General features: G+C 33.6%; 1 protein-coding gene across 5 annotated transcripts in view; it reads right to left on the minus strand.

Moving 5' to 3' along the window:
- The window catches only part of PCDH15 (protocadherin related 15), a 1592394-nt gene that overhangs the window by 283200 nt on the left and 1291804 nt on the right, over positions 1 to 17390 (minus strand). For all 5 annotated transcript variants that reach the window (XM_070487986.1, XM_070487962.1, XM_070487971.1 and 2 more), the window contains 2 exons: positions 12006 to 12140; positions 10348 to 10497 (listed from right to left, as the gene is read on the minus strand). In XM_070487986.1, the coding sequence (XP_070344087.1) occupies positions 10348 to 10497; positions 12006 to 12140 (285 nt within the window). The remainder of the gene's footprint in view (positions 1 to 10347; positions 10498 to 12005; positions 12141 to 17390) is intronic.

Here is a 17390-nt window from a genome sequence, read left to right on the forward strand (position 1 = left end):
CAAAGTAGCAGGGTATAAAATTAACGTGCATAAATCAGTAGCATTTCTATACACTAACAATAAACTAACCGAAAAAGAACTCAAGAACTCTATCCCATTCACAATCGAAACGAAAAGAATAAAATACCTTGGGATAAACTTAACCAAGGAAGTGAAGGATCTATACAATGAAAACTACAAGACTTTCTTGAAAGAAATTGACGATGACATAAAGAGATGGAAAGACATTCCTTGCACATGGATTGGAAGAATAAACATAGTTAAAATGTCCATACTACCTAAAGCAATATACAGATTCAATGCTATCCCAATCAGAATCCCAAGAACATTCTTCACAGAAATTGAACAAACAATCCTAAAATTCATATGGGGCAACAAAAGACCGCGAATTGCTACAGCAATCCTGAGCAAGAAAAACAAAGCCAGCGGAATCACAATCCCAGATTTCAAAACATACTACAAAGCTACAGTGATCAAAACAGCATGGTACTGGTACAAAAACAGGTCCACAGATCAATGGAACAGAATTGAAAGCCCAGAGATAAAACCACACATCTATGGACAGCTAATCTTCGACAAAGGAGCAGAGGGCCTACAATGGAGAAAAGAAAGTCTCTTCAACAAATGGTGCTGGGAAAACTGGTCAGCCACATGCAAAAGATTGAAAATTGACCATTCTTTTTCACCACACACCAAAATAAACTCAAAATGGATCAAAGACCTAAAGATTAGGCCTGAGACAATAAGTCTTTTGGAAGAGAATATAGGCAGTACACTCTTTGACATCAGTTTCAAAAGAATCTTTTCAGACACTGTAACTCCTCAGTTGAGGGAAACAATAGAAAGAATAAACAAATGGGACTTCATCAGACTAAAGAGCTTCTTCAAGGCAAGGGAAAACAGAATTGAAACAAAAAAACAGCTCACTAATTGGGAAAAAATATTTACAAGCCACTTATCCGACAAAGGGTTAATCTCCATAATATACAAAGAACTCACACGGCTTAACAACAAAAAAACAAACAACCCGATCAAAAAATGGGCAGAGGACATGAACAGACATTTCTCAAAAGAAGATATGAATATGGCCAATAGACACATGAAAAGATGTTCATCATCGCTAATCATCAGGGAAATGCAAATCAAAACTACACTAAGATATCACCTTACCCCCGTTAGATTGGCAAAAACATCCAAAACCAAGAACGACAAATGTTGGAGAGGTTGTGGAGAAAGAGGAACCCTCATACACTGTTGGTGGGAATGCAAACTGGTACAGCCACTATGGAAAACAGTATGGAGATTTCTCAAAAAGTTAAAAATAGAAATACCCTATGACCCAGCCATCCCATTACTGGGTATCTATCCTAAGAACCTGATATCAGATATCTCAAGAGTCCGTTGCACCCCTATGTTCATCGCAGCATTATTTACAATAGCCAAGACGTGGAACCAGCCTACATGCCCAGAAACTGATGATTGGATAAAGAAGATGTGGTATATATACACAATGGAATACTACTCAGCCAAGAAAAAAGACGAAATTGGCCCATTCACAACAACGTGGATGGACCTCGAGGGCATTATGTTAAGCGAAATAAGTCAGTCAGAGAAAGACGAACTCTATATGACTCCACTCATAGGTGGAAATTAGTATATTGAGAAGGAGATCTGATCGGTGGTTACCAGGGAAAAGGGGGGGTGGGGGGAGGGTACGGAGGGGGAAGTGGTGTACCCACAACATGACTAACAAAAATGTACAACTGAAATCTCACAAGGTTGTAATATATCATAACATTAATAAAAAAAAAAAAATAGAGACATGAAAAAAAAAAAAAGCTAGGTTAGGGGCTGGCCCAGTGGTGTAGTGGTCAAGTTCAGACGCTCAGCTTGGGTGGCCTGGGGTTCGCAGATTTGGATCCTGGGTGCAGATCAGCACACGACTCATAAGCCATGCCGTGGCATTGTTCCACACACAAACTAGAGGAAGATTGGCACAGATGTTAGCTCAGCGACCATCTTCCTCTAGCAAAAAAGAGCAGGATTGGCAACGGATGTTAGCTCAGGGCCAATCTTCTTCACCAAAAAAATAATAATCAATAAATTTAGAAAGCTAATTTAATTTGAAAATATGTTGCTTCAACCAAAAGAATCCTAAATATTATAGGAAAAGAATTTTATGATTAATTATTTTTCTTGGCTTGCTTTATGACTATTTTTTCTTCTAGGATTATTGTACATTGAGATTCTAGTATGTGGTGCCCCGTGGTCATTAATACATCAAACCGTCTTTGATTCAACATATGGTTATTCATTACAGTGGACAAAAGTCATGTTATGAAAGTGATAGAGTATGTAGAAGTGGCAGAAGTATGTAACAAGTAATAAAAAATATATATACACAGATAAATAACATGCAGATATTTTTCCTGTAATAATAGTTGGACTTTTAAACAAAGTAATTATCTATTGTAAAATTAAGCACTTTTCAACATACTTATTTCTCAGAAAGTCTTTTTTAATCTCTTTATTATTCAAGTTAACTATTCGAACTTGGCAAACAGGAAAAAATATAGCTACTTGAGTAAAGTTCTCTTTGTCTACATGTTTAACTTCCACATATGAGCGGAGTCACACAGAGATTGTCTTTCTCTATCTGGCTTGTTTCACCTAACATAATACCCTCAAGGTCCAACTCTGTTGTTGTGAATGGGATGATTTTATCCTTTTTTATGGCTGAGTAGTATTCCATTGTGTATATATACACCATATCTTCTTTATCCAATCATCAGTCGATGGGCACTTAGGTTGCTTCCATGTCTTGGCTATTGTGAATAATGCTGCAATGAACATAGGGGTGCATGGGTCTCTTTCAATTGCTGATTTCAATTTCTTTGGATAGATACCCAGTAGTGGGATAGGTGGGTCATATGGCAGTTCTATTTTTAAATTTTTGAGAAAACTCCATACTATTTTCCATAGTAGCTGCACCAGTTTGCATTCCCACCAACAGTGTATGAGGGTTCCTTTTTCTAAGTATGGGAGTTATTAATCTGATTTCAAATTTAAAAAAGCCCTTTGCTGAATGAGAAGATAGAGAGAGGAGAGAATAAAATCTAAAGAAGGGTATTGCAGTTGTCTAAGTAACAGCTGATGGTGGCTCTTACTAGGATGGTGGCAGTGGGAAGAAAATCAAGTAGATGTATTCAATAAGTATATGAGGAGAAATTAGTAAGACTTGGTAACAGATTGGGAAGCGGGAGTAAATGAGAATGTGGCAAGAATAACTCTCTGGTGTCCAGCTTGAATAACTAAATGGAGGGTGTTGTTATTTTCTTAGCTGAGGAATATCATCCGTTTGAACAAAATATAGATGATGTAACAAAACTTCAAATTCACTTAATGTCTGCAAGATGATTCGGTACCCTATATAAATTAAGAATAATAATTTTGGTTATATGTTTTGATTCTAAAGCAAATGTTTAGGTAAGAAATTATAGTGTGGTCTTTAGCAAAATTAAATTGTTTTAAATATCAAAAACAATATTATGTACAAATGTAAAAATTTACATTTTTGTAAGCTTTGTTCAGCAAATCTTTATCTGGTATTTGCTGAAATACTAAATCTCACCAAGACCTTAAATAAATATAACCATCAAACTTTAATTATGATATCACAAACACACCACAGAGAGCAATATCATTAATTGATGTAAAATAAATTGTCAAAAGGTATTAAAATGCTGTACAGGCTTATCCTAATTTTAGCCATAATATTGGAAATTATTTTAAGAACTTTTAATATATAATTTTATATGTAATGTTTGTGCATCTACCACAGAGTACTAAATAACACACATAACACTGAGAGATATACTCAGATAAGGCAGTAAAGGATATTAATAGTCATAAATCTTTTATATAACTCATGAGACTTGTTCAATAATAATAATAACTAGATAACATTTATACAAGACTATCATTTGCAAAGTGCACATGTGGTAGTAGTTCATATAACCAATTTAATACTCATGACACCCTTGTGAAGCTGGTACTATCATCACCATTTTAAAGATTAGAAAATTGAAGCATAGAAGGCTAAACTATTTGTCCAAAGTCACATGAAGGTACACAGTGGCAGAAGGGGGCAAAACTTGCTGGTCTAGCTCCAGATTCTATCGTCTTTAAATGGATTCAACGTCAACTCTGCCACTTGTAAACTTCATGAATTTGGACAAATTATTTATCAACGTATTAACTCAAATTCTTTATAAAATTAAGCAGTGAAAAAGAAATATTTTCAAAGTAATTCCTAGCTGTAAGATTCAATGAACTTTGACAGACACAACTAAGAGAAATGTATCAGGAACGTTTCCAGTGTAAGGTATTTTTCCATAGCAAGAGCGTTAAAGGGGTAGGCGGCTGAAGCTGTGAAGTTACAAAGCATTTTGAGAAGTGGCTGTGGGAGATAACTCTCTATATATAACAGAGAGAATTCTTAAGCCAAACAACACATTTCTAGAATGAGACTTTTTAAAACTGATTGCGAGCACATTAATGGAGGGAATAAATTCAATGGATATTTGGTGACTCCATACTGTGTGGAAGTTATTATGCTGACCACTGGTGGTTAGAGATTGTTAAGAGTTTCTGTCCTAAAGGAATTTATAGTTTAGTAGGCTAGACAGACATAAAAGCTGACCTTAATGCAAGGCAGAGTAAAATGTATGATAGATAGGGTTACTAGCTGGATCTGTGGGAGTCTGGTGGAAAGAACAATGAATTCTGACTTGTTAGCAAAATAAAGCCTTTATTAAAAAAGTAACATTTGAACTGTGTACTACAGAATGAAAAAAGGTGTAATGTGGACCAAAACTTAAAACTTGAGAGAGATGTCAATAGGCATAGAACAGGAAAGATATTCCATGCTAAAATTAAACAAAAAAAAAACCCCTGTATATGATCTCAGAGTTGAGATCCTCCATGGAGGAATGTAGCAGGAGATGACAAAATATTTGAACTATTGCATAAATCTTCTTGATTGCATGTGCGGAGACTGCACTCTTTTTTGGGTAGGTTTTCCGGAAGAATGGGGACCTGCTCTGAATCTTGCTTCAGAATAGTCATTTTGTAGCAGGTGGTGGAGAAGCTGCAGAAACAGGGTTGTCAGAGTCTACTGTAGTAGTCTAACTTACGGCAGTGCATAGGCACGGAAAAGGAAATGACGACAGACAGATACAGTCTGAAATGGCAATTTCAGAAACTGGATGACCATCTAGATGCATGGTGAAGGAGGGAGAAAAGAAACATGATTCTGAGGTTGCTAGCTTGAAGCCTGTGTAATCTAAGATTAATTGGGCCCTTCACAATATGAGGCCTCCATAGAGGACAGGATATATGTGTTTGAGGCTGTGTGTGTGTGCTTCTGTATTAGAAGAAAGATAAATAATTAGTTCATTTATCTTGGAAGATGTCCAGTTTGAAGTGCCTGTCAAAAATTTACATTGCCGTGTGCAACAGATACCTGGAATGTCAGCCTAATGCTCAGGTCATCACAGGGCATTTAACTTTGGGAGACTCAAGGATACATAGAGGTGATGCTTGAAAACTTGGTAAAAGATGAAACAGAAGAGAACCAAACAGTGAGAACTTAACAAGGAGGCAGCAACAAAGTCCCTCAGTCACCAGAGAGGTAGGATGAGAACCAGGCAAGTCTTCCATGAAAGGGTAAAATTGAGAGTTTTACATAGATTAAGGACTGGGAAATGCTTCTGCATTTGACAATAAGAGACAGACTCAGATTTATGATTTTACATGATTTTAGTGGTATGATGTGAGGGAAAGTCAGATTATACAACTATTTATTTTAGTAAAATTAATGAAATGATATATAATTATAAATAATAACAATAAATTCTCTAAATTTATCAACCAATCCAAGTGCCTGAATATACCAGAGTGGGATAGCAACATAAAGGTTCATGTAGGGGAAGTGTTTATGGCAGGGTGTGGTGAGATTTAAGAATGTTTATAGGCCAAGGGGAAAGAACCAGTGGAGAGGAAGAGATTATTGTAGTGAAAGAAACTGGAAAGAAATGGAATAATTAGTGGAGCACAGGTGAAAGTGAGGGTAAGAGTGAACTTTAAAGCATAAGAAGCATCACAGAAGAAAGTAAGAAGATTGAAGAATGAGAAAAATGGAAAGAGATGGGTGACACCCAAAGCACTCAGCTCCATATGGGACGCCATCTTCATGAATTCAGAATTCCAATCTTCAGAGGTATAAAAATATTGTCGCAGTTTAAGGCAGTTCTTCTCAAAATTGGCTGCATATTAGAGCTGCTTTGTTCTATTAAATAAAATCTCTCCAAGTGACTCTACTATGAATGGCCAGATCATTTACATGAAATATCTCAGGGTGGAGTCCATGCATCGATCCTTTTAAAAGTTCCTCAAGTGGAACTCTGATATTCAATTAGGATTAAGAATCATTGATTTAAGACAATTGTAAAAGTTTAGGAATAGCATCTATGGAGTACAGACTGGATAGTTAACTACTGATATTAAAATCTACATCTTCAAAATATTAAACTGTGAATCAAAATCTATATCTTTAATATAGAGCAATTGGTTTTTCAAGAAAACTAGCAATGTGTGAAATGAGACCTTAAGACAATAGAGTATGATATCCATTAGTGTAAACCTGTAAGATTTCATTGATGGCCTACAAAAGGGTCTCTCAAGCATCACAAAATATGCTGCATATACTGAAAAAAAAAATCTTTGTCACTCATGCCAGTAATTTCTCCCTAAACCCAAAATGTGCTAAGGATCTGATTATGAAAGACGCAGATGCTGTTCTACGCAGTGCTCGTTTTAGGGTGGTTCATGAACCATGTACATCAAATCACTCTCATCCTTTTCATAATAATCAAGCATAAGAGATGTAGATAAAGTCAGAAGACCAATTTATAACTGAGAACTTTTAAGCCGGACCTAGTGACTCACATCGTTATGACCAACCTATGCACTTCTCGGAGGCAAGGATAGCTACCTCGTAACGAAAAGATACTGGGCTCAAATAATTAAGTACGTACTTAGATTGAGCCAAGATAGTCTCAAACCACACTGAAAATGATAGATAAAAAATGATCTCATTATGATACTTAAAATCAGTTATCCAAGGCTGTCCTTGCTGGAGAGTTCTCATCATCACCTTTGTTTCTAATACTGTCACTCTTTTTGACATCAGATTACTAACCAAAAATAAACTAACTGATTTTCTGTTGGGATAATGGGGAAAGGCAGAGTTGATGAGGTCTTAAGGGTGGATGGAGCATAAGAACCTATTTTGTGACCCTTAAAATCCAGTTGAAGATCACAGTTCTGAATCATTTGCTTTGTTTTAAAATTTTTCTCTCAATGGGAAATCTATTTCCTTTGATTTTTAGGCCCTCGGAAGATGTTTTACAGCTGTACCACTCTTTTACCACATACCAGGAATAACATCAAAAATACTAATTATAAAGCTTTATTTCTTGGTATGTAAATAATTTAAAAAACAAAAGGCATATAAACACAAACAACAATCTATCTTCATAATCCTCATAGTTCAGGGAAATATATAAAATATGAATCTTTAAAGGCAAGTCAAGATCTGTTTTATAAAGAGATACATAAGGGAAATTAACTTTTGTAGACTGCAAATGCCAGAAATAAGCTCTTGATCCCCTAAGGCAAATGTTTTTTGAGATACGATTCCACCACATAATTGCTATCGTTTTCTTAGTTACACTTCCCAGTTCCCTGCTGGCTATTTTCCTGTATAAACTTACTTTTATTTCCAATTATGTTATTATAGAGATGGGAATCAGGTCTAATTAAATAAGATCATGACAATAATTGTCATTCCTTTATCTGTATAAACTATAATTTTACTCTTTATGAAAGAGTGCCTTGGTAAAGATAAATAGCTCTCCAGGTTCATGAACTGACTAGAAATAAAGGCTGTTATGTTTCTACCTTCCTATTCATTCATATCAACTTGTCTGCGTGTCTTCCTTTCATCCTCAAATCAACATTTATGAAGCATCTACTACTATGATTACAGATGCTACGGGTACAGAAATAAACTAATTACAATTCTTCTCTCAAGACAAATGGGTAAAAAGGTACATTTCATCAATATGACAAGTGCCATAACCAAGATATGAATACAATGTATGGTGGCTGTTTGAAACATTTTCCCCCACTACCACCTACACAGCATAGGATGCTCACACATGAGATGCACTTTGAGGTGCATTCCAGTGCCCCAGGCTATGATCTCACCCCTTTCTATATCACTCAAGAAAGCATATTTTAATCCATAAGTAAAATAAAACAGGGATAGTACTGAATTATTTCCAATTTATAGTAACAATTATATCATGCACAGTTGGTAATAATTCATCCTCTCAATAAATATTTACTGCATGGTTGGTATATCTGGCATGTGCTGGCATTACAGTGGCAAACAAGACAGTCGCTGATCTCTTAGAGTTTTCCACTTGGGGTAGTGGTAAGGAGAAAATAAGATAACTTCAGATGGTCCTAGTGGCTATGACAGTGAGGAGGAAATGGTGAGTTACAGAGAAAGAAAGTGTGAGTGGAGGCTACTGACTAGTGTCAAAGCTGTTAGCCAAGTTTTCTCTGAGGAAGTGACATTTTGAGCTGGGTCTTGTATGATGAAAGTGAGTCAGCCTTGTAAAATCTGGGATAAGAAGAGTGTTCTTGGTGAACAGAAAATAGCATACAAAAGCTGTGAGGCATTATTGTTAACGTTTCTTCCCAAACAGCTCACATTGAGAAGGACACACCACTGTATCACAGTATCTTGGCTACAAACTCCTGTGTTTACTGGTGGGTTGCAAGAACAGAAACTATTAGGGAAGAATTATTAGGAACTACCTCCTGAAAACTACTAAAGAAAGCTTCCTTAGAAGGAAAAGAATCTAAAGGATAAAAGAAAATAATCAAGCCATAAACAGAAGAAAAAGAGATCAAATTAGAGGAGATAATTGGAGAAAATGAGAAAGAGTAAGGCACATTCAGGTAACTGGAAGTAGTTCAATAGGACTGAAGCATATGTATAGGAATAGAGGGCCCAACATGGAGCTGGAGAGGAAAACAAGAAGCATGATGCGAAGATGTGAGTATGTTGTTGAGGCGTTTGGACTGCTGTTTTAATACTCTGAACTATTTATATGATAGTAAAATATAGAGATACATACATTTATTTATTAATATTTATTACGTATGATACTATTATATACTATTATCTATTAGTATATATCATATAGAACATATTGTTATATAATATATAATATATGAAATTTAGTAACAATTTGGAGGCATTCAAATACTCTACAAAGTAGAGAAAATCATGGCCTTCTTGGCCTGAGAGTATCTTAAATGTATTACCTCTAACTCTCAGATTTAGAGGAAAATCTAGATCAGTAATCTTTACATGGCTGGGCAACTGAAACGGTTGGGGTTTGGGTTTTTGATATCGATTACCTAAGTATTGCTCATAGAGCTTCAGATCCAGGAAGGCTGAAGTGAATCCTGGTCATCTTATTTCTAAACAGCTCCCTAGATGATTTAAATGTGCAGTCAGTTTAGAAAATACCAGAGTCAACTACACTTTAGACGAAAATCCTCAAGAAAGAATATTACTTGTTTATGATTTATATGCAGAATACCAAAAAAGATTTTGAGATAATTTACAATTTATTTAAATGCAATAAGTACAGTTGATGGTAAAAATAAGACTAATCAAAGATGAAGATTTTGCCAGATTTCTGTGCTTTCAAAGATACCATCTACTATCTAATCTTAATTTTCCCTGTTGTGATGATTCCGTTTTACATCTAGGCAACTGATGTCTAATGGTATTATCTGCCAATTTATTAATGCAGTCCTTTGATTCATCACCAAAAGAAATTTAACGCATTTCTACAATAGTTCAAAATAATTTGAAATTTTAAACTACATGTCTAATACTTGAAATTTCAGTATATTAAATATATTCCTTATGTTACATTTTTAAAAGTCAAGTATAAATAGGTCAAAGAGCTGTGTTTACATCTAATAACTAGTTAATTCTACTTTAAAGTGTATAAAAATATACTTTTATTTGGAAAGTAAACATAAATTTAAAGCTGTTTAAGCTAAATTATGCCATTCAATAAATCTGAAATTCATTTTCATTTCCTGAGCAATTTCTTAACCAATTTCTTAATGCAGTTGTTAATGCCCATGGAAATAATCGCTTTGAATATATCCTCAGATTATATGGGTATTTACCTGTATGACACTGTCCCCGGGGTTCATGTCTGTATAAACATAGACATCATAAGATATTTCAGGGAACGTTGGAGTGTTATCATTTGCATCCATCACCCGAATATTGACAATAACTGGCTCGCTTTCTTGCACACCATCAAATGCTGTTATCTTTGGAGGTAGAAAAATACATTTAGTAGAGAGTCATGCAAACATAAGCAGTACAGAATTCATCCTTACAATTTAAGAAGGTTCTTATAAGTAATTGACAGTTTAAAAAGAGTGCTAAAATGTTTGTTGATAAAAGGAAGTGATAAAACTGGATTAGTACATATAATCAAAGTGTTTGAATGTGCTAAGAGGCAATTATGGAGGATTCTGTTTTATTTTTAATGTCTTCAATTCCAAGCACATTTTAAATAAGCAGGTATGCAAAATGTCTTAGAAGCTTGAAGTGATTCTTAGGAGTTGACTACTATTTAACCTTTAAAAAATTACTAAAATATATTTTCCACTTTTGCATATTTTGTATACAATACAATAGCTGCTTTTATAGCCACGTGCTTATATCAGTCAAGAAAGGTGACCTAGATATCTAATATCTTTTTCTAGCAATTCACAAGATGGCAATTTTTAAAGGACTCACTGGCGTTAGTTAATAGTGATGTTTTAATTACATGGTTAACATTTTAAGAAGGTCTGACAAAATCAGTCCTACAACATTACTACTCTTTTTTTGAATGACTTCCGAAATCCACTTGGTATCCAAGTTTTATCACTTTAGGTTTTCTGGAAGCTCTAGTTCTGCTGTGTAAGTTTCTCCAGAAAGAACTCCTATATAAGTCCCATCACCTGTACTTTTCCATCAGCTCATTTTTCTCTTATACCTGAATAAAATCTAGTTCAGGAATTTGGATAATAGATAGAACTTCCTTTTTATCTATATTCACCTCTCAAACCTCTAGTAATGCATATATATATATATCTCATAATCACTATTTACAATCACAGCTTTAATAGTCTTCTTTCTTTTTTGTTGATTAATCTAAGCTAAGCTTTCTCCATCTCCATACTATTGACATTTTGAGCCAGCTAATTCTTTCTTGTGGGAGGCTGTCCTGGTATTATAGGATGCTCAGAAGCATCCTTGGTGTCTACCCATCACATGCCAATAGCACCCTCTCATAGTAGTGGCAACCCAAAACGTCTCCAGACAGTGCCAAATGTCTCCAGGGGAAGGACAGAATGAGTGTGGGGGGTGGGATGGGGATCATCTCCATTTAAGAACCGCTGGCCTAACCCTAGGACAAAATTAAAAATGAAATAAAAATCAATAAATAAAATAAAGGTTAGGAAATAACTCTTGACTTTGCAGCTTCTAGTTTATAATATATTAATTGAAATCAATCATGAGTGCATGGTGAAACATGAAATTCCTGGTTTCTTGTTTTCATCTCAAAAGCTATTTTTCTTCTGTCAGAAAGAATGGTAACAACTATACAAACTTAAGAACAGAAACAGGAGAAATACACGTGAGAAACATTTTATTACTGGTATTCTCTATGATATTATCTGAAAATATTGCATTTTTTTCTCTCACATCATTGATCTCCTCAATTTTAAACAGACATCTCCTTGTTACATACACATATACATATATATATATGAAATCTCTTTACCGAAAAGGTGTAAGTTTGCTGGTCTTCCCTGTCCACGGGCTGAAGTAAGGTGAGGTAGCGAGTGACACCAGTCTGTGTGACAGTGAAGACTGAGGTGTAATCATTTAGAAACAGCTGAAGCTCTGGGTCTTTCGTCTTTGAAAAAAAGAATGCCATTATTTAAAATCTTGAATAAATAACGCAGCTATTAGTCCATTACCTGGACATTAATTTTTCAAATTTATTACAAAATATACATAATGGTATTAAGAATGTCTAAAAAAATAGATTTAACTAGATATTTACTGATAATTGAGCTAAACTATCCAAAGACAATGACTCATTCTGTGGGAAACAAAATACTGAAATAAGTACTAGTATAATTAATCTTAATAAAAGGAAAAAGAGTAGGAAGAAGGATAGGATAGAAGACAATTTAATTGACTATATTCTTATTGATTATTTAATATAAATATTTTCCAGAACCTCACTGGGCTCAAGATATAAAAAGTAAATGCAAGAAAAGGAAATTGAAGCCCACAATTTTAGATTTTAGCTGTAGGATTTTACAATTACTTCATTTGCAGTAATAAACTGCACGTATGTATAGTACTATCCTATTCTCACATTTAATGTAAAATAGAAATAAAATTAGTTATGTATAATTCGTTACCTATAAATATCATGCATGCTCTTTCTTATTTTAATGCTGTAAAGATTCTCTAAAGGGAAACATAATATTTATGTTAATTAAAATATTTCGTATGATTAGATTGAAAATATATGAATTGACTGCATGTGTCTAAGTGTCTAGAAAAAAATAATATATACATAAAAAGGAAGTAATTGCAAAAGTTTAAAACAGAGGTAATTAACTAAGCATTGGAAACCCTTCACTATTTTATTGCCATTGCTGAAAGATAAGACATGAATCTCTGCAATTCAGAGAAGGAACAGAGACACAAAGTGAGGAGTCTTGGATTGGTGTCTGCGAAGTGGAATAGGAAGGAAGTGGAGCAAATAAAAAGGAAAAATTGAGAGAGAGTGGATACCAAGAAGGCTATAAAAAAATAATAGAGATGATACAGGGAGATAAGGTATTATTATAGATTGTGGCACCTTATAAAATATTACACATAGTATGGTGGGAAATGTAATTTAATATAATAGATTACTTTTCTAGTATGGTATCAAGAGTTGAGGGCAAAGTAGAGAGTCTGGAATTGTTAAATACGTTAATTTGGATAAAAACTAGAATTCACATTTTAAAAATTTCTATGTAAACACGAGAAAGTAGAAATGCACACTATTATATTAAAAGGTGGGCATGGTTTGATCCACAAGATAATCTGTCCATCTTTTTAAAGCTTCAATATGTATATATTTCAAATAACTTTGAATTGAATGGTTTCACTTGAACCTGATACAAATTCTGTATTCATAGTATCTCGTATCAGGGTAGCTTCTAAGTCCATGATTTTGATATAAGATCAGTGTGCTACATATATCTTGGAACAATAAAAAATTAATACTATAGATAATAATTTCCATTGATCTATTTATTGTAAAATAATCGAAGTTGTTAAGAGTTGTAAGAAGTCAAGAGGCTTAACACTAATGTTTTCAAACAGGCAACTTCATTTCAGTGTCATGACCCCAATTGCTCAGCGTGGCTAGGAAGTAGAATATTTTGATTAATCAAATATGTTAGCTAATAAAAAGTTAAATTATTTATTTTAAAAAGTAAATTCAAACATACATGCAACTAAACATATTTTGAGCCACATTTTGAGGATCCTGATTTTGTTATACTTTAGAGTCAATTGTAATAAAATTCAATTATTATTTTTAAATCACCAAAAGTGTTTATTAGCATGCAGTTTCAATTAACAAAAAAACTAAATAAATATGAGTATCTGCCATCTTTTAGTGTTTATTCGTGATTTTACCTATCAAGGTAAAATTACTAGGTTTCTAAGTTCATATTTTTTTTCTGTTCTCTGAGTGTGCCAACAATGGTGCCAACAAACATAGCTTCCTTGACTCATCCCTTTACAACACTAGTAATCTAAGGTAATCAAGTTTTGCTATGTGACTTAGTTACCAAATATTTACTTCTTTCCCTTTGTTCAAATCCTTCAGTCCTTCTCTACTTCCTTTATAACTAATCCTCCTCAATTTCTTTTCTTCCTTTCAACCGTAGTCTCTGTTAGTAAATTAGTTAGGTATATTCATTCACGTACTCATCACTTGTAAGCACTTTTTTTATGTCAGGTATCCTGACAGTGCAATACTGCAATAAGTGCTGGGCTGTGAACCCGCGTACACATATGTGACTGTAGTATAACATGGTTGTGTCACAAACAACACTGTGAATTTAACAATTTATGAAAGCCACGAGATTTTCATTGTCAAATGCTTCCCTTTGAAGATGATATACACACCAGGACTTCAGAAACAGACTCTCTCTAATTTGATAACCAGAAACATTAAAGACCTTTTGCTAATTTAATTATCTCCACTTCAAGTTCTCTTCTAATAACTAGCTGGAGATTAAAAGGACATTTCCAAGAACTACAAATTATTTGTTTTATATGCAAAAGATAATGTAATACATAAAGCTAGCATTGAACGTGGCATATTATAGCTTATTCTAATCTGTCCTGCACAATCTCTAATTAAAATATAACTTTTGAAGTTTATGAATATTTAAAATAGTAACCTTTTATATCTATACACAGCATACATAGATGCAATTGGTGAATTTCTAGGTATTTCTTTAAGTACAAAAAGTTAAGAAGGGAAATTTGGAAATGTTCAGCCAATTATCACTCAAAGTTTAATACTTGAGATTTATCTGCAAAGATCATAGTAGTTTCAGGTGTGGCATATTTTGAATGTAAATAGAAAATGTTCTGGCTTATTATTCTGATAGGGACAGTAGATTTTATATAGTCTTTGTGTCTATAAATTTATTTAAAATAAATATTAGTTTTCTAAATCAATACGTACATAGAGGGCTGATTAATAAACCTTCTTTTTCCCCCGACATAAGGTAATATTATTTTATTCTAAAGTATACGTTCAGTATACATCAAAAGTTTATCACTTCATTGATTTGTGTATTATATTCTGAAAGCATAAAATAAACTCTGATATTCACTTATAGCACAGAAAACTTGAATGTGAAAGTAAAACACATATACAAATGCAAAAGCAAACAAACATATGAATGTAAAATTTAAAAATCCCATCATATAGAAGAAAAACATTCAAATATGATCGTTTATTGGATTTGAAATCAATTTGGGGTTTCCAATGGGAATCAAAATTGCTATCACACACACATATGCATCCTCATATATATACACATACAACACTAAAATGTATATATATTTGCACATAAATATGTATGCATACTTATGTACATACATATAAATTATAAAGCATAATGGGAAAAGTGATGAAAGTTTAACCTCATCTGCCAATTTGAATTAGCTGACAGTAGTTGTCTGAAGTAGCTTGTTCAAAATGGTTAGACCTCAAGCTTAGAATCTTTCAGAAATAATGTGGTGATGAATTACTAATGTTTGCTATGGACTAAATAAACTTGTAATAATTAAGATATCTTTGTTTAAGTTCATATGCAATTTGGATATAAATTTAAATTGTACCTTTATATACATATATATTTAAAGTAGTTGTCGATGTCTTTATAAGTGATAATGAAGTAACTGCCTACTTATTAAAGTAGAAAAGGAAAAGAACAAGGCAATGAACCACAGCAAATAACAAAAAGAGCAAACACAAAATTAAAACCTAGTACCTACAGGAACTCCACCAGGTGGAACCTATATGCAAATTAAACAATTAAAAAAGTAAATATAAAGAAGGACAAATATACATATGGCATACAATATACACTAATAACAAGCAAAAAATAAAACATTTTCCAGTACATTTAAACTAACAACTCTTCCCTAGATGTATTTTTTTCTTAGTATTATGACACATCATAACAAACATTGCATAACTTCTGTTGATTATTATCCCCTGTCATTTTTTACAACTAGAATTCAATAATCAACTTTTTAGTGAGTCTGCCTGAAAACCTGGTGATTTCAGACATGCCTCTTAAAAGCCTTGTGCCTTACTGCTCTACCTATATTCTGGACTATTTTGAAACTATGAGGCAAGAGTACTTGAAAAAACATAAATGTGACTGATATATATGTAATATATATGTATGTATGTTGACATCTGTATATCTATAGAAAAGGAACATTAGTACAAATATTTTTGTTTACTTTTTTTCAGTTTCACTGTGATCCTTAAGATTCCTTCGGACTTGAAATCCACCTTGTTAATAACACCACAACTCACCAATCCTTGCTAATATTTCTTAAAACACTGTCTTACCTTCTACTGAATTGAAGGAAGAAACACAACTTAATTTTTGGACAAATAGAGCCATGTCTGTCCTCTTCTTGGCATTTGCCCTCTGGCATAACTGTTCCTGAAGCAATTCAGGAGAACCAACTCTGCAGTGACAACTGCTCTTCTCCTGCCTGATGTTTAATCTCCATTTCTGCTGCTAACACCAGTATGAGGTGATCTGTCTCTGTCTGTATTCTTAAATCCTTTATGCCTATGCTGATTAATTTCACTAAACCTGACACTCAAAAACAGCAAGAATTTACCATGTAGTAAAATCCTTATCTATGAACTAAAAGGGCCTTAAAGTTTCCTTTTGTTGATACAGATCTTTACTTTCAAAACTAAAGAGTTCCTGGCCTGGAAAAAGAGATGATTCAGAAGTGCATAAATCTATCTTCAAATATATTAATGACTATTTCATAGATTGATTTTGTGTGCTGGCAAAAGGAAGATATAAGGAATAACGGCTGTTTTAAGAAGGCTGATTTCAACTCAGTATGATGAAGAACTTTCTAGGAATTAGTTGTTCGACCACGGAATTGGTCATATTGTGAAATCGTTAATTCAATATCATTAGAATTTTTAATGCACATGTTAAATATGCTCATTCCTTTACTCATGTGTAAATTTGTTGATTTATGAAACAGTTACTAGAACTTACTAAGTTCTGGGAACTGTCAGTTCTTCAGGATTTAAAAGTTACTGAGAGGTATGACCAATTCTCAAGGGATTTAAATTCAATGAGGGAGAAAGACACTTACTACAATGATGGAAGCATAATTTTAGGGAAATGTACCAAGGAGAAACATGCAACTCAACCGAGAGAATGAAAACTCTGGAAAAGATTCTTGAATGAGGGAATATCTGAGCTGAATTCTAAACACTGAGCATAAGTTATCCAAGTCAGCTTGTGTTATGGAAGACAAAATATTTCAAAATATAAAAAATGTAACTAACAAAGGTAATTCG

The sequence above is a fragment of the Equus asinus genome, chromosome 2, assembly GCF_041296235.1.
Source record: "Equus asinus isolate D_3611 breed Donkey chromosome 2, EquAss-T2T_v2, whole genome shotgun sequence".
NCBI classification, from domain to species: Eukaryota; Metazoa; Chordata; class Mammalia; order Perissodactyla; family Equidae; genus Equus; species Equus asinus.